Genomic DNA, 22654 nt, shown 5'->3' with positions numbered 1-22654 from the left:
ATGATGAAAGAGAATCATTGATTGATCGGCTGCCTCCAGCACGCCCCCGTGCCCCACACTGGAGATTGAGCCCAAAACCCAGGCATATGCTCTGACGGGAAATCAAACCATGAGCTCTTGGTTCATAGGTCAACACTCAACCACTGAGCTACACCAGCCAGGCACATCCCCAGAACCCTTAAATCCCAGTCTGGATCAGTGATCCTGGCTCTGTGGAATAATGTGAGTAATTTAAAAACTGAAGTAGGCAAAGTGATTCCCTAACACAGCACAGACTAAGCTGTGTTACGTAAAATGAATAAGAACTCAAAGCTGGCGTCCCCTAAAAATTCCCTCCAGGATCCATGCTGACAGCCCATGGCATGGATTTCCAACAATATGTCATTGTAGGGTGGAGAGGATTATAGGATGGAGAGGATTGTAACAGTGTGAGGTGACTGTGAACCAACACCCATAGCAATTACACCCATAAATGGAGAGATTTTGTTTTGTTAATTAATCACTGAAAAGAGTTTTAGAAGAAAGGCAAGAAACCAAAATGTTTGAGGGGTTAGAATGGGTGATGAGATCGTGCATAATTTCTATTATTTTCCCTATACTTTTCCTGTTTTTATTAGTGTTCTTTTTCAAAACTTATGGTTAGCTCTCTCTTTATAAAGGTTGTCTTTTTTGTTTAAATATTTACTTACTTTTTTTTTTTTTTTTTGTATATTTTCTATTGGTTTCAGAGAGGAAGAAAGAGCCAGAGAGAGATAGAAACATCAATGATGCGAGAGAATCATTGACTGGCTACCTCCTGCATGTCTCACACTGGGGATGGAGCCCGCAACCCAGGCATGATCCCTGACCGGGAATCGAACCATGACCTTCTGGTTCATAGGTCCACATTCAACCACTGAGCTACACTGTCAGCCCAGCTTTGTTTAAATTTTAAAGCACCAGCACCTGCTTTCTAGTCCTGATAGCCACCGATTCTCTGTGCAACCTTGGGCACAGCTGTCACCTTTCCAAGCCTCAGTTTCCCCATCTGTGGGACTATGAGGTCTAAAATATGAGGTCACAGACTATGAGGTCATCTGTGGGACTATGAGGTCATAGACTATGAGGACTATGAGGGCTATGAGATCTAGACTATGAGGAATTCCTCATGTTCGTCAGCCCCTTTCCCAGGCATCCCACCAGCCAGACGGCCTGAAGCAACAGGAATCAGCAGTTTTCTCCTTAGTGAGACCTCGAGACTTTGGCTCAGAGCCGAGCAACCAGGGGGCAGTGAAAGGGCCTGGGGCAATCCCCTACCAGCTGCATGTGGGTGGCTCTGACCAGTTTTCCTGACATGATACCAGCCTTTGGGGCACACAGGACAGGAGGCCCTGAGTCCCAGCTTACAGTCAAGTCACTGACCTCATTTCCCTGGCTGGCCATCCCTTCCCCAATTCAAAGCAGGAAAAAGTTAGTAATATTTCCACTGAACAGTTTCCCAATTTTCACTCATTCAGAATGTTATGAGAACACGTCTACCAGCCAGGACTGGGGAGGGCTGGATGGAATTGATTCAGACACAACCCCAGCAGGGGACGCAGAGGACATAGGAGACGGGAGGGACAGAGGAACCCAGCTCAGGCACTTGGGGGCTTCGTGAGTAGGTGACATAGTTTGCTCACCTCTAGCTTCTCTCCCCGGTGAAGTCTGTCTCCCGGACCTCATTGCCAGAGAGTCAGAGCCACTCACCTCACAGTCTTGTCGTGGCTGCCCTGCAGATCTCTCACTACTTATTGAGCACCTGCTGTGTGCTGGGCAGAACACTCCTGCCCCTTCACCCACAGGTCATTGAGACCATGCCCCATGCCCCAACCATGTGCCCAAATAAAGACTGCCGGGAACCTTTAATTCTAGGAAGGAATGGTGGAATTTCAAGCACCAGGAAGGCATCAACTTTGCTACCCCAAAGACCTGGGTTCAAGGCCTAGGTCATGCCCTTTATCAGCATGGGCCCTTGACCTTGACCTTGACCTTGACCTTGGAGAAATCACTTCATCTCCCTGAGCTTTCATTTCCTCATCTATAAAATGGGGAGAAATAAGTGCCCTTTGCAAGGATGCTATAAGGACCAGAGTTTAGGAGTCCACAGAGCCTGGCCCATGGTAGGTGCAGCCAAATATTCCCCTCCTTCCCCCATGCACACATACCCCGCCAGCGAGCCCGGAGCAAATCCCCCAAGGTCCAGGGAAGGTTTCCCTGTGAAGTTCCCCCAGTGCTCAGCCTCAGTCACAATCAGAGGAAACCCCCATGGGTCCCCAATTCCCCTGCAGCTCTCCAGCCCTCCTAAGGCGGGTGCAACTTCCCACCAACCGCCCAGCCCAGCGGTCCAGTCTCCCGCCCAGCTCCTGCAGAACAATGCCTGCCTCTGAACCACCTCCATCATCTCCCCCAGAGACCTGGGAATGCATCTCCCCAGACTCACCAACGCTCTCATTTCTTGCTTTAAATATATTTTTATTGACTTCAGAGAGGGAGAGGAAGAGAGAGAGAAACATCTATGATGACAATAATCAGCTGCCCCCTGCATGCGTCACACGGGGGATTGAGTCCGAAACTCCGGCATGATCCCTGACCGGGAACCCAAACCGTGACCTCCTGGTTCATAGGTCAATGCTCAAGCACTGAGCCATACCGATTGGGCAATGCTCTTGCTGTAGGCACACCCATCCCAACTGCCCACTGGCCCCCACGTGTCCCAAATTTCTCCATCTCCCCGGACCTTTGTGGCATGAGCCAAGTGCCCAAGCCCTGGCTGCACCCCTGACCCACACTCAGGGCCCCACACACGCCTGCCATGACCCCTGGGTGGGGTTACCGCCCATGCTTCTTCCTGCCCTCTGCGTGAATGAATGGACCTCATCCTCGCACCCCCGCTCTGGAATAGGAGCTCTCATCCATCCATGTTACAGGGGCGGGAGTGGGGACACACCATCTGGGCTAGATGGCATACAGTGGGCGCTCCAGCCCTGTCCCCACCTACCCCCGCCGTGCTCCCCAGCACAGTGCCTGACACACAGTATGTGCTCTATACAGATCTGTTGCTCGAATGACTGACAAAAAATAAACAAATTCATCTCTTCATACAGATATTTTTTGCCAGGCTTTTGGGATAGTCAGCGCCGTGGGAACTCGGAGGACACAAAGGTCCTGGTCCCAGCTGGTCCTGGAAGGCTTCCTGGAGGAGGAAGGGAAAGATGACGATGGAGGTCTGGGATTGGGCACTGAGCAGTGTTCGGCAATGCAGTTGGGTTTCACGGGGGATTTGACTACAGGAGCTGTGGGAGGGAGCAGGACATGCCTGGCAGGGCTGGCTTGGCAAACTCCGGCCTGCAGGTTCTGGGGAGAAAAGGTGGATGGGAGCCAGGACGCATTCCCTATCCATCCCCCGGGCCCTGGGGATGCCTGAAGTGTTCCGAAGGGCCCAGGACTCAGGGGTGGGGCCACAGCTCCGTGGTGACCTCAACAGCAGGCCGAATGGCGGGGAGCTCGGACTGCAGCCAGATGCCCAGGCTTGAATCCTGCCTACCCCTCTTAGCTGCTGTGTGACCTTGGGCAGGAACTTAACCAGCCTGTGCCTCGGTTTCCTGGCCGGTAACACAGGGGTAATAATAGCAACCACTGCCTGGGGCACTCACTGTGCGGTGTAGCCGAGTTTGCACAAAAAGCCTCAACAGTGGAGGCTCCTATGCCATGCTACCTGACGTGTGACTTCCCGGATGGCCCCTCGGAGGCCTGCGCGTCGCTGTGGGTAGAGCCCGGCTGAAGGAGGGAAACTTTCGATGAATGGCCGTGGCCCAGGGGACGCTGGCCCAGCTCAGGAGTGCCCCGTGTTGGGGGAGGGGGGTCTCAGCCCGAGGTGAGGTGACCTTGCCCCCCCACCCCCTGAGGCTGTGGGTATTTCCTGAGTGAAGAGTAATCATGTGAAAAACAGCGTCTCTGGGACAGCTTGCTCTTGCATAATCTGCCCACAGCGCTCTGCGGCTTCCTGACCAGGCTCCGGGGAGCCCGGGGGAGTGGGGGGGCCCCTCCTGCCCTGGGAGGTGCCGAGCCCTGCCCTCCTGCTCAGAGGAGGCCCAGCAAGACCTGTCGGAGCCTCAGTTTCCCCAACTGGAAAATGAGCGCTTTGGAGCTGATTATTTTGAAAGCCTCAATGTTCTTGATCAGCCGGGTGCAGGTTTGAATCCTGGCCCCCCCTGGTGCTGACTGCTGGGAGCCCCGGAGACACAGGTCAGCCCCAGGGTCCCGAGCTCACACTCGGGAGGAGACAGACGAAGTTGGATTCAAATTCCGGCCAGGCGACCTCGGACAGGTCATCTCGCTTCCTTGAGGCGCCTCTGGGAACACTGAACATCAGATGATCAGGAGAATGAGATGAGGCAGCGGAAGTGCTCAGGGCAGTGCCTGACACAGATGCTCTCATCCCCTCCCCGTGAACCTGGGTGCGCTGACTGCTGGACCAGTGGGATGTGACTTAAGTGGTACCATGTCTGTCTCTGGGCCCAGATATTCAGAACCTGGCGGCTCCCACTTCCTACCCGGCCTGGGTCATTCGCTCTAGGAACCCGTCCACCGGGCTGCGGGGAGCCCACAGCGCACCCGGCTTGCCAGCCGCCTCGGTAGATCGGTGCCCGGTGCCAGCTGGCGCCGTGAGCAAAGAGGAGCCTTCCCCACCCAGCCAGGCCCAACCGCAGCTGTGTGAGCGAAATGAATGACTAGTGTTGCTTTAAGCCACTAAGTTTTGAGGTGACAGACCACTGGGACAGTTACGGTCAGCCACCAGCCAGTCAACTCTTAGGGACCTGGGAAGCCATGTGCTCACCTGTAACCATGGTTACTGGGAGGTCAAACGGGGATGCAAACGAAGGGCCCTGGCATTAAGTCCCAAACAAACAAGTCCCCTGTCCCTGGTGCGGGATCGGCCACATTAGTGGTCGGCAAACTCATCAGTCAGCAGAGCCAAAGATCAACAGGACAATGACTGACATTTCTTTGGAGAGCCACATTGTTTAAGCTTAAACTTCTCCTAACGCCACTTCTTCAACATAGACTCGCCCAGGCCGTGGTCTTTTGTGGGAGGGCCACCCTCAAGGGGCCAAAGAGCCGCCTGTGGCTCGCGAGCCGCGCTTTGCCGACCACTGGGCTGCATCATGTGTGGGAGCCGGGAAGATGAAAACCCAGAGCCCCCATTCAGTGGGAATCGATCATTTTCCAGAGGCGACGGCAGACTCCGGCCCGCAGGGACCCTGCGGACGGCACGGGCCAGAGGGCCAGGAGGCCAGAGGGCCAGGAGGCGGCAGGCGGCCTGCTTCCTGTCTGTGCGTGTCTGTCTGGCTGTGCGGACCGCTTGGCTCTTGCCACGCCATCTGATGATAAATACAAGCCCAAAGCTCTCACCACAGGTGCTTTAACTTTAACACCAAGTTGTGGGTTTGGTTGTTGTTTTTTAAGGAAGATTGAGAATCAGCAAATAATCTTTACTGTTCACTCGGGCTAGATGGCCATTTCCCTGCCCCAGTCCCAGCTTACACAGCAAGGGACCGAACGCACCAAGTGGGCGCTTTGGCCAAACCACCTTACCGCCTCAGCGCGCAGTCTCCCGTCCCGTAAGTGGGGAGGCTCGTTCTGGACCTTGGATCCTGGCGTGGGGCAGAGAGCGGGGTATGCGTTCTGAGAATGTGAAAGGCGATCCCGTGGCCGGCCAGTCCTCCAGCGGAGGTCCTCTGTCCACCTGTCCTCCCAGGCCTGGGTGTCCAGAGTCAGGCCACCTCCAAGGAAAGCCGCCTGGAGGCGCGAGGCTCTGGCTGGCTTAGCTGTGCGGCAGAAGGATCAGAAATAAATCGCAGCTGGGCTGCCGCCTGATCTCAGGCAAGGTGCCTAGCCGCTTGCATAAAACGGGGAATCAAATCAACCTCCTCCCTACCTCCCAGCTGTGCTGACTCTGAGGCGAAAGGAAACCTGCCCAGAGGGGACAGTGTCTGCTGACAACTATGCCTGGCAGGGGGGGAGGAAGGGGGCATATGGGCAGAGGGGGACTTGGAACCACAGAGTTGGGGGATTGGACTCCAGCTCTGGCACTCCCTGGCTGTGTGACTGTGGGCTGGTTGCTTCACCTCTCTGAGCCTCAGGCTGTCAAGGCGAGTACTGATACTCCTCCTACCCACTTCCAGCTGCGATTCTGAAGCCCAGGCGCATGAAGAACACAGAAAGCCTTGCACAACCCTGAAAGCTCTTTCTGACGAGGGGCTGCTGGTGGTGACTCTCATTTTCTGAACAGGAAACATGCCAGGCTCCAGGCCGAGTCCTCACCCACGGACCCTCCAGCCACCTAACGCACAGTCATGATCATGCACCGGCTGCAGATCAGGAAACCAAAGTTGAAAGCGCTTCAGGGCTTCGCTTGAGGCCCTGCATCTGGGAACTCCTTGAGCTGGAGGTTGAGACCTGAAGGCCCCTTCCTGCATCCTCCCCCGACTCCAGGAGCCCGGGGAGGAGAGTGCAAACACAAACAAAGGCCCCTGGCCTCCCCAGGATTTCTTGGTTTGGTTTTGACTCTTCTGGAAGACACCCAAAGAAAGAGGAACCTAGACTGCCAGCCTGCCTGCCTGCCAGCCGCCCTCGGCGACGGCAGCCTGGCCCCGGAGCTGCTGCTCGTTAATCGCCGGGAGCAGCCTTCCCGCCGGCCTTTCTGAGAAGCAGCCAACTGTCTCCCGGCCAGCAGCAGCCTCAGCCTTTGTCTGAAATCGGCTGAAACCACCTCTGCTGGCCTTTCCCGCCCACTGCTGAGAGAATAGCAGGATGTTTGCTGTTCTAGCGGGAGGGAAATAAATGTAGTCTTTCCTTTTTCACTTTTCTTCTTTCAGGTTTATTCTCTATTCTCCCCCCCCCTTTTTTTTTAATTGAATTTATTAGGGTGACACCGGTTAACAAAATTACACAGGTTTCAGCTGCATAGTTCTGTGTGTCCCCCACCCCAAGGCAAGTCTCCATCTGTTTGACGATCAAAGCTGAACACCGAGCAATGGCCCACGAGGCCCTCCAGCAGCTGGCTGTGGGCTGCCCGCTCACCTTCCCTCCGCCCTGCCCCAGTGCTCCCAGTAGTGCTCCCACCAGTGCTCCTCAGATCCCAAACCCGGGAGCATCCCCACCTCGTGGGCCTTTGCAGCCGTGGCCCATGACTTCCCAGATCACTGGGCCCCAAGTCCACCCCTCGCCCACGCATCATGTCACTCAGCTGGAGCTCAAAGGGCACCTCCTGAGCCACCTGGTTAGAGCCGACCCTGCCCTCCAGGCAGCGCATGGTCGCCTGACTGGGGCGCTCCTAGCACATCACCCCATCGTGTCCGGCAAACTGCAGCTCTCGAGCCACATGCGGCTCTTTGGCCCCTTGAGTGTGGCCCTCCCACAAAAGACCACGGCCTGGGCGAGTCCATGTTGAAGAAGTGGCATTAGAAGAAGTTTAAGTTTTAAAAATGTGGCTCTCAGCCGAAACCGGTTTGGCTCAGTGGTAGAGCGTCGGTCTGCGGACTGAAAGGTCCCAGGTTCGATTCCGGTCAGGGGCATGTACCTTGGTTGCGGGCACATCTCCGATGGGGGGGGTGCAGGAGGCAGCTGGTCGATGTTTCTCTCTCATCGACGTTTCTAGCTCTCTATCTCTCTCCCTTCCTCTCTGTAAAAAATCAATAAAATATATATTTTTTAAAATGTGGCTCTCAGAAAAAATTTCAATCGTTGTACTGTTGATCTTTGGCTCTGTGGACTAATGAGTTTGCCGACCACTGGTCTGCGGAGTGACTTGTTCGCAGGTTCGGTTCTGCGCCATCGTGGGTCTCAGCCACTGAACACAGGACCCACGAGACACGGTCTGAGCACAGCGTATCCTCTGCAGCTGGACTGGCCCTGGCTCATCTCGGGTGTGTTTGGAGGGAGTGGGGAGGGGAGGGGAGGAAAGGAGGTTTTGAACAGCAATGGTGTGCCGCCTGGAACGCCCTGGAACCACGAGCAGGTCATCCCTGCAGAGGGACCTGCAACGCTTCACAAACGCACAGAGTTACAGACATCTAGCCAGCAGCCACTCCTGGGACTGTGACAGGAGGGGCCCCCCGGAGCAAGAAGCAGTCTGTCCACTGTGGGGTTCCCACAGCATCACACCCCAAGGGAGGCCAGGCCTCAGGGAAGCCTGGGAGCCCTGTCAGCCTCCCCGAAGCCAACACCGGCCAGGAACCAGCCCCCGGCGTTCACGCTGTTTTTCTGGGAAAAGAGTGTTCTCAATCCAGTACCCCTCGGAGGCTGCCTGCTGGTGAGTCAGAGGGGCTGAAGTCTGCAGGCCCAGGACGGGCTCACCCTTGGCAAGTGGCCGCTGGGCTGGACCGAGGACAGCGGCTGCCGCATAGCAAAGGCCAGCCCCGTGTCAGGTGGCGTGAAGGGGACCCCACAACTCTGGCCCATTTCACAGATCGGGAAACTGAGCTCTAGGGAGACCAAGGCACGTCACCTCGACAGCCCCACTAAGCAGCAGAGCTGGGTCTGGATCCCAGTCCCCACCCACACTGTCTGCCCGCACCTCGGTCACTTCCGCTGCAGCCCTGCTCCTCTGGGGAGCCCCGCAGGGTCCTAGGTGTGTGCCTGGCACGGGTGCGGGCCAGGGCCAGGGGCCTGGGGAGGGTGCAGGAGCCCCACGTGGGCTCGGCCAGCTTCTCCTTGGGCTGGAGTAGCCATCCTTAAAGTGTTTGATGTTCTCACCTTGGCTTCCGGTCAAGCAGGACTGATGCAGTCAAAGACCTATGAGTGAATCCGGTCCCTGCCAGCCCCTCCCTGCCCCCCACGAGGACAGGGAGGACCAAGGAAGGGGTGGAGGTGAGAAGGCGCCCAAGAAACTTCAGCTGGAGGGTGGCCTCTCGCCTCCGCACAGTCATTTCTGTTCAGCCCCGCAGAGCGGTCCCTGGGCTGTGGGACAGCAGTGACCGGACGGGAGGGGCGGGAGGATGGAGACAGTGGGGCCTGAGCCTCCTGCTCCATCTGAGGGACAGGTCTGGCCGTAAGCACCTTCGAGACTGCCCTGGGGGACAGCGGGGTTCCTCTGTATGCGACAGCCTCCGCAGGACACTCATCACTCCCTCCTGACTGTTCAGGAAGGGGGTGTGCGCTTGGGTGAGGCTCCCTGCTCCCCTGGAACTGCCACCCCGGGCAGCAGGGCCCTGGTCCATCTGCCCATCTGAACAGCAGAGGCTAAGAAGGCCCTGTCACTGGAGGGCAGGGATATTCGCCCCGGCCCCATCTGACCACCTGGGAGGAGGGGAGGGCCTTACGGGTCCTGCATGAAGCCCTGGGCTCACTCGACCCCTCAGTCCCCTCCCTGTGACCCCCAGGTGGGGCATGGGTGCTGCTTCTGTGTTGCCTCTCCCCACAGCCCCTTCTGCAAACACCCACCGGGAGCCTGGGGCAGAGCAGCTTTATTCGGAGTGTCCACAGGCAGCCCGGGCCCGGGCACAGGAGGGACAGGGAGGAGACCCTCCAGAGGCCAGGCAGAGGGGTGGGGGATCCCTGAACTCAGAGCTTCTCCAGGACTCTCAGTCTCCACGAGAGATTCCTCAGCCTTGTGGTCACTGGTAAGGAACTTGGTGAACTTTTCAAGTTCATCTTCGGGGGAGTGCGTCATTTCATTAAGCAGACGTCCGCGTCCAGCCACGGGCAGCCCTAGCCCTGCCCGCGGGGTGCTGGGTGCGTGCACGGAGGCTTGGGTGCAGAGCTGCCCACACGGGCATTTGGGCAGAGATCACCCATCCCGCGTGAACTTCTCCAGGGTCTGGGGTAGCGGCCTCTCACGGCGTCCCCGCCTCTCCAACTTTCCCCAGAATATCAGAGCGGTTTCAGAACCTGCCCCTGCCATTCCCGGGCCGGCCCGACTTCCTCCAGCCGAGCGGCTGGTGCACCGTAAACAGCAGCTCTCAGGCCAGGCTTCGGCGGGAAATTCCAGGAGCTGCGGCGACCCTGTCATCTGCCCACGGGCCCCTTTCCGAGGCCACACGCCTGCGTGCACGCGTCCGAAGGCCCCGGGAGGGCAGGCCAGCCGGCGGTTATTCCTTCGTGTGCGACACAAACATCCTGACCCCGGACTGAGCTGCACAGCACTGTCCCCCAAGCCCAGGATCAGGCAGAATCAGCTTTTGACATCCGTGTCCCAACACGGGTGAGGAACGGCCCCTACAAGAGGCAGGCCCAGTACCGTCAGGGTCCATGTGGGCATCTTCATTTCCCAGGACAGAGCAGGCAGTGCCCTTGGCTACTGGGCCTGGGAGGAACATTCTGAGATGAGCTGGTTGATCCTAAGCCAGGGCCCACAGTGGGGCCCCAGAACCGGGAAGGGGCAGCACCAGGAGGGTCCACCTCGGCCCACCACACAGGGCTGGAGGCTGGCTGGGCACCACCAGGCATAGGGCACAGGGCACAGCATGGCCGCGGTGGCTGCAATGGGCCAGCCGGCCGCCCGATCCCTGTTTCCCTTCGGACTGAGGGGAAACCACAGACGCTGGCTCGGGGCCACCGGGGGCCGAGTTTACAGTAACTGCGGGTTGTTGGCCTGGTAGCAAGGCCCAGTGGGGATCTCTCCAGGGGGCGAGGGGAGAAGGCACGGGTGTGGGCCTCACAGCCTCTGCCTCCGGTGGGCTCCACCCTGGAGGGAGGGGGGCCCATGCCAGGACTCTGGGGTGTCTTCTCAGGAGCAGCGGAGGCAAAGTGTCCAGGCTGTGCTGTCTGTCTTCCTGTTGCCCCAGCAAACACGGCCATTCAGATCCAGCACCTTGGCTGTTTCTACTGCACAGCCCACTGCCCCAGGGTCAGGGTGGGGGGCGGCTGGGTGGGGATGCAGGCAAAGACCCCCAGACGCCTCCTGCATGGACCACCGGGCGCTGGAAACTCAGGTCAGCCGAAGGGCCTCTGCACCAGCATGGTCCATGGTGACGCCCGGGTCCCAGAGACACCCAGCTGCCCGCTCAGCCCCAGCCAGGCCTCACTTCCCAGACGCCGCCGTCTCAGGCAAGGGGTCCTCCTTCCCTTCCTCCTCCACGGAGAACATGACGTCTGAGCAGCTGCCCAGCGGCGGCTCCGTCTCCTGCTCCGGGTAGTGCGGGGCATGGTCCGCCTCCAGGTCCTCCTCCATTTCCCGCTCCACCGGCCCCGCCAGGCCCCGGCCCTCGGGCGCCTCCGTCTTCACGGTCCCCACGATCACGGTGTCGGCCTTCATGATGTAGATTTTCTCTGCGGAGCAGAAGGAGAGGCGCAGAGGGTGAGAGCCCAGGGCGCAGAGGGTGAGCGAGGAGGCGGAGGAGAGGCACAGCCCCTCTGGGGCGCAATGAGCCCCGCCAACCTGACAGCTGGCAACCGTGTGCCGAGCAGTGAGCCGAGGAGTGAGCCGCTGGCCCACTTGCTCCCTACGGGCAATGCCTGTGATTTTTCTCAGCACTTCTGCCTGGATGGGGTGGGGGCAGAGGGAACGGGGTTAGGAGAGTCAGCGAGGCATGGGGAGGAAGCAAGGAAAACCAATCACCTGGGCTCCTGCCGATGTCCCCTGGAGTGGAGAAATAAGACTAAAATAATAGCCGAAACCTGTGTGGCTCAGTGGATAGAGCATCAGCCTGTGGACTGAAAGGTCCCGGGTTCGATTCCGGTCAAGGGCACGTACCTTGGTTGCAGGCACATCCCCAGTAGGGGGTGTACAAGAGGCAGCTGATCGATGATTCTCTCTCATCGATGTTTCTAACTCTCTATCCCTCTCTCTTCCTCTCTGAAAAAAAAAAATCAATATAATATATATTTTTTATGTTTTTTAAAAGACTAAGATAATAATAACAGCGCCAGGGAACGCGAGGAGAGGTTCGCCTTCCACACCTGAGCTCCTGCGGCCTCACGTCCCTTCCGCCAGGCGCAGCCTGTTCTGATCCCAGTCACAGGGAAAGGCCTGGAGCCCAGTGACCTGCCCGAGGTCACCGGGTACTTAGCACAAACCCCAAAGCAACTCCTGCCCCCGCCCTTCCCATGGGCCAAAGCAGAAACCAGCGGGGCCCGGTTTGCCCCTGATGCTCTGGAGTTCGCAGGGCAAGGTCAACCCAGCAAAGCAGGCAGCTGTCATCCCCCTGGACCCTCAGCGGCGAGTAACTCAGCAGCCTGAGGTTCGGGCAGCTCTGGGAGGGGCGGGATATTTCAGTGGGGAGCGCTCATCTCTCTCCCCCCCCCCCTCCCTCTTGCCAGGCCTCATGGCTGTGCCTGCCTAGCACACAGTTGGATGAAAGACCTGCCCAGCCCATGAGAGGTGTGATTCCCCTGGACCCTCAACACCATTTCCTTCCTTTGGGGGCTCCGGAGGCAGGCTCGGGGGAGTGAAGGAAGCTGCCAATGACACTGGGAAGTGGGGAGCCCGGCCCGCAGCCAGGTCAGCTGACTTCAAGCACTGGCCGGCTTCTTCCAGTGTCTCAGGCTCAGGGCAGGCTCCCAGCTCCCAGCTGCTCGGCCCTGGGTTCTGGAGGCTGAATGGGGAAGCCCGGGAGGGAACTTAAGAGCTGGGGTGGGGTAGGGAGCTCGGGATCCCTGCTTCTCTGGGTAACCGGTTACACCCCTCTGACTCAGGAACCCCCAAAATATTCTTGGGGCCCCTGTGCCCTCAATTCCATTACGTAATGCCGGCGCTTCTGTTTTGGTTATAACACCCCCAGGAAAGAGAGAAGTGTTCAAAATAGCAGCAGGAACTAAAGAGAAGGAAGAGAGAGAGGGAGAGGCTGTGGGCTGGGACCCCCTACACCCCAAGAGAGAAGGAGCGCCTCAAGCCTCAGCCACACACACCTTCACCAAGACCTGCAGGCCCCTTGCTCCGGGAGGGGAGAGAAGGAGGGCACAGAGGGGACCAGACAGGACTAGAGGAGGTGAGAGACAGGCAGACAGAGACAGAGACGGACAGAGAGGAGCAGGGGTGGGCTGTCCAGCCTGAAGAGACCAAAGTTGGGGGCCAGACTATCATTCCCCTCACATTCCTGGGTCCCGAGTTCTCTGGCTCGGACCCCATCACAGAGCTGCCCAGCCCCCAGACTGCAAGGGGAGCATCTTCCAGAAGCTACTGGGATTCCTGACTCACCCAGGGCTCCAGAATCCAGGGAAGCTGTCTCAGAGGGGTGGGGTGGGGTGGGGTGGGGTGGGGGGAAGGAGGGAGGAAAGGGCTGCCTGCCTGGTGCTATGGTCAGGGGGAGTGATGAGCTCAGGCAAGAGTTTGGTCCCTTGGGAATGAAGCAAGGAGGTGCTCCTCGGAGGTAGTGTCAGAGGGACATGGGGCTCCCCGTCCCTTGGGTATCCCCAGAGAGCCTCCAAGGCTTTCCCTCCCACCACCCCACGCCCAGCAGGCCTGCAGGCTGGCTTGGCTCTGGGCAGGCTGCCCATACCACTGCCCACGCCGCTGCCCACACCCCAGCCGCCCTGGCAATTCGGTACCTGCCTCCGCCACCCCGTCCAACACTCAGCCCCACCCTCACAGTTCCAGGCACTGCACTCAGCACAGGCTCAAACTCCAAATTAGGGCTTCTTCGGAAATTGGAAGGAGGTTCCTCTGGCGATATTTCCCAAAAACTCATTTAAAAAAAATAAAAAGCCAAAAGCTGCAGCTCCCAAGATTTCCATTTGATACAAAGACTCTGCCCTAAAGAGTTCTATCCAGCCATGACCGGTTTGGCTCAGTGGATAGAGCGTCCACCTGTGGACTGAAAGGTCCCAGGTTCGATTCCGGTCAAGGGCATGTATGTTGGTTGTGGGCACATCCTCGGTAGGAGACGTGCAGGAAGCACCTGATCGATGTTTCTCTCACCGATGTTTCTAATTCTCTATCCCTCTCTCTTCCTCTCCATAAAAATCAATAAAATCTGAGGCAGATGAGGGGCAGGAGAAGGCCACAGACACAGCCACACTGCCCCACACTGCCCAAGACTGAGGACACTGGGTGGGAGGCCTGGAGTCTGGGGGAGCACCGCAGAAGCGCATCTGGCCTAGACAGGACAGCTGGGAGAGCTTCCTGGAGGAGGAGGCAATAAACAGGGTCTTCCAGAGGGGGGCGCTGGCTGTCCCAGGCGAGGAGGCAGCTCCTACAGAGAAGCTTAGAAGTGAGCCAGGGCTCGGCAAGCTTAGGAAGCTGCCGTAGAGCCGGAGGGGGCGGTATTGGAGCCAGAGGGCACCTGTCATTGGGGAAGTGCCAGCCGTGGTGCCCGCACGGCCACGGGACTGGCAGTGCAGACAGACCGGCGGTTTCGGACAGGCCGCAGCCTGTCTCTCCCCAGCCGTGCGCCCGGGAAAACAGTGTCACCCCCGCCCCGGCCACAGTTTCCCCGATTGCGAAAGGGGAAGGCACCACCTCAGAGGCGAGTGACGGTGAGGTGGCACTTGCCCGGTGCCCGGAATGCTCAGGCTGTGGCAGCACCTACGTCACCGTGTGTCTTCCCGGTGCCCCTTTAGCAATAGAGGGCGCCAGGCAGGGGGGCACCCCTTCCCTCCACCCACCCCGCAAGACAACACCACAAGATTATTTCAGGAACCCTCCCACCGGCCCCAAGAAGTCAGGGCCACCACCGCTGTCTCCCAAGCACATCTAACACTCTCACCAAAAGCACCTCCCAGCCCTGACTGGTGTGGTTCAATGGTTAGAGCATCAGCCTGCGGACTGGAGGGTCTCAGGTTCAATTCTGGTCAAGGGCATGTACCTTGGTTGTGGGCACAACCCCAGTGAGAGGTGTGCAGGAGGCAGCTGACCAATGTTTTGCTCTCATCGATGTTTCTAACTCTCTATCCCTCTCTCTTCCTCACTGTAAAAAATCAATAAAATATATTTCAAAAAAACAAAAGGACAAAAAACACCTCCCACTCACAAGGCTGTGGGAGAGTCCACGCCTCTTCCTTGCAGGGCTTCCTGGGTCTTCCGTTCCAGGTGGGGGCCCGGGGCCCAGCACCCCGCTGCCCTCTTCGCCCTGACCACGCCAGGGGCCCCCACACCAGCCGACTCACCGATCCTGTTGTTGGTGTGCTCCGTGGTGACCCGGGGCTCGGGAAGGTCCCTGGGGGATGAGGGGCTCCCGGCTGGACTGGCCCGCACCAGCGGCAGGCTCTCCCGGCCGGCGGCCCCCACGTGGGCGCAGGACTCCACAGCCGGGGGGCTCATGAACCCCAGCTTCTCTGGGCGGGGCTCCGTCACCAACAGGCCCTTCAGCTCCTGTGGGCACAGAGGCGGCAGCGCTGAGGCAGGGTGCCCGCCCCCCGCGGCCCGGACCCGGACTGCGAAGCCCCGTTTCTTCATCTCTGTTCGCCCCAGCCAGTCCCCCTTCCTGCTTTAGGGCCGCCACCCGCCACTGGGCTTCCCAGCCCTGACGGCCTGGTGCACCTGCCCAGTGAGTTCGGGAGAAGCGTGCTGCTTTTAGCATGTACCACACAGTAAGGACCGTGGCCAACATCACACGTGTGTACCCCATGACACATGTTAATCCCCACAGCCAGCCTAGGAGGTGCCTGACATTAGCACTCTCTCCATTTTACAGATCAGGAGACTGAGGCACAGAGTCACGGGACTTGCTCAGGGCTAGTAAGTGTCCAGGCCGGTACAGTACTTGAACCCTGGCATCCGGCTCCGGATCCATGCGGAAAGGCCGGTCTGTACACCTTGGCTCCAGGCCTGTCCTCCTGCGCAGCCCTGACCCCCTGGGACAGCGGCCGGTTCTGACGACGCTGATGTATTCTGAAAAGGGCTACGTCTTCAGGAAAGTGTTGGCTAGTGTTTGACTTTGATAGGTAAGTGCAAAGGAGAAGCGGTCTCGTGGAATGTTCTAGGCCAGTGGTCAGCAAACTCATTAGTCAACAGAGCCAAGTATCAACAGGACAAAGATTGAAATTTCTTTTGAGAGCCACATTTTTTAAACTTCTTCTAATGCCACTTCGTCAAAATAGACTCGCCCAGGCCGTGGTATTTTGTGGAAGAGCCACACCCAAGGGGCCAAAAAGCCGACCATGGTTCTAGGCCATCGCATTTGCCTGCTGCCTTCAGGGTGGAATGAGTTCGAGTAATTCAGAAAGCAAAGCTACATAATCCTGAAAATTTCTTCATAACTATTAGAATCCAAAAGACAGCATTTTTAAACAATTTACTAGTAAGGTTTTAGCAAAGATATTTGATTCTCTTACAAATCACCAAATATCTTTTTCATAAATGACTCCGTGTTACGGCAGCGACTTGCCTGACCCAAGTATATTTGAATGTGATCTCCCATAATTTTTAAATTGAACTCATATTGAAAACCATATTGTGGCTCTGCCTATTATGCTTAAAAATTAAAGGATGGAGCCAAGACCGGTTTGGCTCAATGGATAGAGCGTCGGCTTGGGGACTGAAGGGTCCCGGGTTCAATTCCGGTCAAGGGCATGTACCTTGGTTGCGGGCATATCCCCAGTAGGGGGTGTGCAAGAGGCAGCTGATCGATGACTCTCTCTCATCGATGTTTCTAACTCTCTATCTCTCTTCCTTCTTCTCTGTACAAAATCAATAAAATATATTTTAAAAAAAAAAATTAAAGGATGGAGCCCAGCTGGCAAGGCTCAGTGGTTAAGTGTCAGCCTATGAACCAGGAGATCACAATTCAATTCCCAATCAGGGATTCATCCCCGGTAGGGAGCGGGCGGAGGCAGCCAATCAATGATTCTCTCTTATTATTAATATTTCTCTCTCTCCCCCTCCCTTCCTCTCTCTGAAATCAATAAGAATATATTTTAAAAAGCTAAAAGGTGAAAATCTTTCTCCATGTATAAATGGGTTTTATTGTGGATCATTTTTTTTGTTTTGCTTTTTAAGACTTTATTTCAACCTAACTGTGCTTAGAGAAATATACTCACATTGGTTAACAGAATGCAATTTAAGTTTAACTTATTCTACATGATTTGGACCAAAAACTTGGAACATGGTTTGAGCATGAAAGAGAGAGAGAGAGAGAGAGAGAGAGAGAGAGAGAGGGAGAGAGAGGGAGAGATCTTCAACTATTACAAGTGTATGTAAAGGATCCTCCATCAAATACCACTAAAGCAGGCAGCAAGAACCCTGAGAAATTAACCTTTGGTTGGTCTCTGAACAATAGCATGTATTGCACAAGTTTATAAAACTGGTGCAACAAAACTGTTGTAACATGTCAAAGCGAGTTTGCAAAGCTCGGTAGCGAACGGGTGCTGAGAAGGGCGAGGGAGACCTGTACATGCGAAAGCCGTGCCATCGAGCTGGTGTTCCATGGAGACGGCAGACCTCCCATGGATCAGTGTCTGAGTTAGAGGAAAGGCATGAGAGATGTGATAACGAGGGGAATGAAGTGGGTGAACGTACACGCCTGAGACCCGGCCATATGGAGAGCTTGGCCTGCCCCTCCCTCAGCTCCCACCGTGGGAGCTGCCAATGGGGGGGTGAGGGGGCTGGGCACAGAGCGGGATGCAAGGACAAGCCCAGTGAGGACCTTTTGGCTGGGGCCTGTGCTGGGCGATCAGCAGTCACATCTGCAGGACCCTCACCCCGCGCCTGCGCACCGCCAGCACTCCCACCCTCAACGGGCAGATGAAGCAGGTCTCCGAGGAGGCAGCCAGGGCAGCGGGTCAGAGTCACAAACAGGGGCTCAAACCCTAGCAGGTCTGCTCCCCACTGTGGGGCCACCCTCCCTGCGGCGCCTCAGTTTCCCCCTTTATACAGCGGGACCGCAGGCTGGCCTCCGCGTGCCATGAGGACCACCTGAGCGGACGCTGAGAGCGCACAGAGCGAGCAGCTGCTCCAGGTGACTGCTCGGTGGGTGACAGCCACATTCCTAAAATCCTTGCTGCTGACCTGTCACCCCAGTGCAAGCACAGGACTGGAGGAGGAGGGAAGGAGAAAAGGGGAAGCAAGCCCAGGCTTCCTTGTGACCGGAACACACCTGGCACCCAAAGGAGCCCAAGCCAAGCCCGCGGTCTGGCAGGCCTTTTTGGAAGTCCCCGGCGAGAGGAGCCAGGAGCCAGGCCACTGGGGGGAGGGGGACAGCATCCTGGGCCAGGGCGTGGCTCAGAGCTCTCTGCCCCCTCCATGTCCTCTCCTCCCCCCCCAGACCCAGCAGGAGCTGGCAGGGACCAGGCGGCTCTCGGCAGCAACAGGTCTGCCCAAGAGCCAGACTCAGGGGCACCACGCTGGGACACGGGGCGGCTACTTACTGGCTGGTTCCTCGGGGGCCTGGCATCTGTGAAGAGAAAAGGAGGGACAGCTTCACCAAGGAAGGCCTGGCAGCCTGGGCCCTGCCCGCCCCACCATGGACAGGGGCCTCCGCTGGCTCTCCAGGGGGCACTGATGCTCCCGTGGGCCCTCTGTCTGGAGAAGGTTTCAGGGTCCGTGCCTACTCCCAGGCCGGGCCTCAGGGCTCACTCCCCAGTGCTCACTTCTCCAGCGCTGCCAGAGAGCAGGGGACTCCTCTCTCCTCCGCCCCTGGACCCCTCCCCAGTCCACCGCCTCCGCCCCCTTCCCCCCCTCCCCCCCAACACACACAGGGGAGGCGTGCGCTCGGCTGGAGCCAAGGAGGCTCCCACTGACTCAGAAATCACCACCGCCTCACAGCCCCGGGGGCCTGGAGAGCCCAGAGCAGGAGACAGAGGGGATGGTGGCCAGAGGACACTCCTGAGTCCTGTGCCAGGCCAGCTGAAGCCAGCTGATCCCGGAGCCCTTCCGGCTGGGGCCCTCCGAGTTGGGTGTTCTGTGGTCTGTGTTTTTAAAAGCCCGCGTGACCGCCTTCGAGGAGGACAGCTCTCACCAGTCCTCCCCCTCCTGCAAGCACCCCCTCGGTGGGCACGGGAGGTGCTGACGCCATGATTCTTAGGGCACGACCTTTACCCTCTCCTCCCATCCCCTCTCCTCCCCTCCAATTGTTTTCTCACACTGAGTCGGGTGCCAGATCACCTCCAAGTGTAAGTGGGCATTTAACCATGGCCCGGGCAGCTGGTCTATCCTACAGCAAACCAGCTCCCCTGCCCAGACCACACTGCAGGGGCGCACAGCCTTTTCGGAGTCCAGGGGCCGCCTGCGAAGACTCGGGATCCATTGCTGTTAGTGTGCACACCCGACCAGAGAAATCAGCTGAGTCACCTCCAGAACCTTCCCGGATGCCAGCAGCTCCGGGCCACCCCCGGCCCCGCATCCCAGCTGGAAACTCACGGAAGGCCCCCCGACCACGGTAACAGGAAGAGGGGCCGGCTGAGCCGTGTGGCCACACGATGCCCATCACCGGGCAGAAAGAGCCCGACGGGGAAACAGGCCAGAACGGCCATGCAAAGCAGCACACGTGCACAGGGACCCAGTCCTCAGCCCTGGATTTAACACACATGTCGCACTCACTGCCTCTGGTACCCGCTGCCCCCAGCAGTGCGGTCACTCCCGCCAGGCGGCCACTGCCCGCTGCCTGAGCCAGCCTGGGCGCCCTCTCTGGCCGGACGGACATTCTTTCAAATGATGTCAGTGGCGCTGAACCTCCCTCCTTGGAGAGGGATTCTGAGTCTTGCAGCCAGCCAACTGGGCTCGGTGACAAGTCACTGGGGGAGGGTGTTGACACAGTAACAAGACAAAATAAATAAAAACGATAAAACTCAGTCTTGGAGGGGCCGTGGGTAAACACATCCTGTGAACGTTTCCGGTGACTGTTTCTTGAGGGCCAGCTGGCCGTGGGAGTCTCACACCCTTTGCCCCAGTAACCCCTCCCCGGGGCACACCCTCAGGAAATAACCGGGAAGATGATGAGGCTGTGCACAGCCTGGTGTTTAAAAGAACCGGCCGCTGGGAGCGGGCCGGTGCCAGAGTCCTGGCAGAGAGACCCGCACAGGACGCCACCTCGCCCGGCCTCTGTCTCAGCTGCAAAGTGGGATGGCTCAGGCCCACTTTGGAGGGTTTTTATGAAGCTTAAAGGAGATCTCGGAAGTGAAGAGGCCCGTGACCGATCAGGCTGAGAGGATGCCCCTGGTCCGTCCTCACCCCTAAGCCTATAACCCCAATCGAATCCGGACAGAAGCGCTTGGCAGGTTCCCATAGAAGGACCTCCTACAACACAACTGAGCGGTCCCCCTCACACCTGCCAAGGTCATCGGAAACGACGGAAGTCAGAAACGTCACAGCCCGGAGGAACCTGAGGACACCTGACGACTCAGCATCACATGGTGTCCTGGGTGGGCTCCCGGATCTGCCTGGCCTGCGTGGCGCCGTGGTTGAGCGTCGACCTATGAACCAGGAGGTGACGGTTCAATTTCCGGTCAGGGCATATGCCTGGGTTTTGGGCGCAATCTCCAGTGAGGGGTGTGCAGGAGGCAGCTGATCAATGATTCTCTCTCATCATTGATGATTCTATCTCTCTCTCCCTCTCCCTCTCTCTCTGAAATCAACAAAAATACATTTAAAAAATAAAATTTTATTATATGTGCTGCCGAAGCGAGCACTAAAAAATAAAATTTTAAAGACGAAGGTGATGTGAATAGAGGATGGGCTTTACTTAACAGCCCTATTCCTTTTCTTTCTTTCTTTTTTTAAATATATTTTATTGCTTTTTTACAGAGAGGAAGGGAGAGGGATAGAGAGTTAAAAACATCGATGAGAGAGAAACATCAATCAGTTGCCTCCTGCACACCCCCTACTGGGGATGTGCCTGCAACCAAGGTACATGCCCTTGACCGGAATCGAACATGGGACATTTCAGTCTGCAGGCTGACACTCTATCCACTGAGCCAAACCAGTCAAGGCAACAGCCCTGTTTCGATGTTGCTTGTTCACTGTGACGAATGAATCCCTCTGATGTAAGATGTTAATGACGGGTGGAGGTACATGGGGACTCTTTTTATCGTCTCAGACTCTCAGGATAATGTCTTCTTAAAATGTGTTGGCGTTCAAAAGGGGAGGTGCCCAGGACACTGCCTGGCCCGCAGCGGCCCCGGACACTGGCACTCTATCGCAGCAGAGAGAAAGTCAACATCTGACACGGAGACTGAGAAGAAGCAAAAAAGGCAGAATCCAGCAGGCGCCAGCATCTGCCTCCCGCCTGGCACAGCCCACGTGCATACTCTGATAAAGACTCAGAACAAACTGTGCCAAGCACAGAGGTCGGATTTCATCAGAGCTTTTCCCCTAAAAACGTGGCTTTGGTCCACGGTTTTCAATTATTGGTTTCACTGCTTTTGGAATGACTGTGGTCTTCCCGTAACCGCATCCGGCACCCCAGGAGGTGGGTCCAGGGACACGGCATCGGTGGCCCCGCTGTGACAGTGCCCCAGGTCCGGGGCTGCCCCGGGGCCACCTCGCTGAGCCCTGCATTCTGACTCCCAAGTCACAGTCCCTTCCCTCCTCCTTGCTCTCCCTTTCGGACCCATCCCCTCTCGGCCTGAGGTCCCAGCTGCTGTGGGAGCAGAGCAGACCCAAGGAAAGGGTTTGGCCCAGAGGTTCGGCCGACTCCAACCCGGGGCTCCCTGGAGACTGGCGGAGTCTAGGGAAGTACAAGCTACGCTGGGAAACCCTTCAAGAAGTGCTCCCTCCCTAGCCGGTGTGGCTCAGCGGATAGAGCATCCGTCTGCGGACTGAAAGGTCCCAGGCACAATTCCGGTCAAGGGCATGTACCTTGGTTGCAGGCACATCTCCAGGTGGGGGGTGTGCAGGAGGCAGCTGATGGATGTTTCTCTCTCATCGATGTTTCTAACTCTCTGTCCCTCTCCCTTCCTCTCTGTAAAATATCAATTATATATATATATATATATATATATATATATATATGTATATATATATATATATTTTTTTTTTTTTTTTTTTTTTTAAATAGGTGCTTTCTACATAAAAGGATGGGAATAAAAGGGAACAGGAGCCAGCTGGAAATGGCCTAACCAGCGACCATTTGAACCTCAAACTGAATGCCAACGGCAGCAGAATAAACCAGGAACGCACACGCCGGACATAAGCCCGTGAATGAAGCACAGGAAGAGTCTGACAGAGGAGCAGGTCATTCACAGCCTCCAAGGAGCGCCCCTCAGAGCCTGAGCCGTTCATTACCACGGAGAAAGAGCAGCTTCCGGTGGGGGAGCCTGGCAGACACCACCCTGGTCCTCTGACCAAGGCCTCCGTGTGACCCACCAGCAACAGGACCAGAGGAGCCGGGAGGACGGAGCTGCCAATAAGCGCTCAGCGTGGCTCCTGGGTTCTTCCCACCAAATCCAGTCACCGGGAAACCTCAGGCCACGCCGAGGTCAGGGACACCTACACAACCACGGCGGGACCCTCCCCAGCGGCCAGGCCAGGACGGTGAAGGGCGAGACAGGCACTGACCAGAGTCACCGGGACAGACAGCCAAACGCAGCACTAGATTCTGGACGGAATTCTTTGGCCACAGCGGGCTTTACCGGGAGCAATGAGACACCTGAATGGGGTCTGAGAACTCAAGGTCACACGTCAAGGCAGATCCTCTGGTGTAGACGGTTTTACTCCGGTTGTGTAAAAGCACGCCTTATTCGTATGAAATACACAGACGCACGCACACACGCACGTCAGAGATGACAGGCATTACGCCGGTGACAGATGGTCCAGGGAAAG

The 22654-nt window shown here is 57.3% G+C and overlaps 1 protein-coding gene across 1 annotated transcript in view; it reads right to left on the bottom strand.

The window, feature by feature from the left end:
* Positions 1–9471: 9471 nt before the first annotated feature.
* TNFRSF8 (TNF receptor superfamily member 8) overlaps positions 9472–22654 on the bottom strand; it is a 46529-nt gene continuing 33346 nt past the window's right edge. Inside the window, exons 12-14 of the mRNA XM_036460842.2 lie at positions 18265–18290; positions 15067–15271; positions 9472–11292 (exon numbers count right to left, since the gene is read on the bottom strand). Of these exons, the coding sequence (XP_036316735.1) occupies positions 11045–11292; positions 15067–15271; positions 18265–18290 (479 nt within the window). The 3' untranslated portion in view covers positions 9472–11044. The remainder of the gene's footprint in view (positions 11293–15066; positions 15272–18264; positions 18291–22654) is intronic.

Source organism: Pipistrellus kuhlii, unplaced genomic scaffold (assembly GCF_014108245.1).
Source record: "Pipistrellus kuhlii isolate mPipKuh1 unplaced genomic scaffold, mPipKuh1.p scaffold_m20_p_34, whole genome shotgun sequence".
NCBI classification, from domain to species: Eukaryota; Metazoa; Chordata; class Mammalia; order Chiroptera; family Vespertilionidae; genus Pipistrellus; species Pipistrellus kuhlii.
This window is presented reverse-complemented; position numbering and strand designations above follow the sequence as displayed.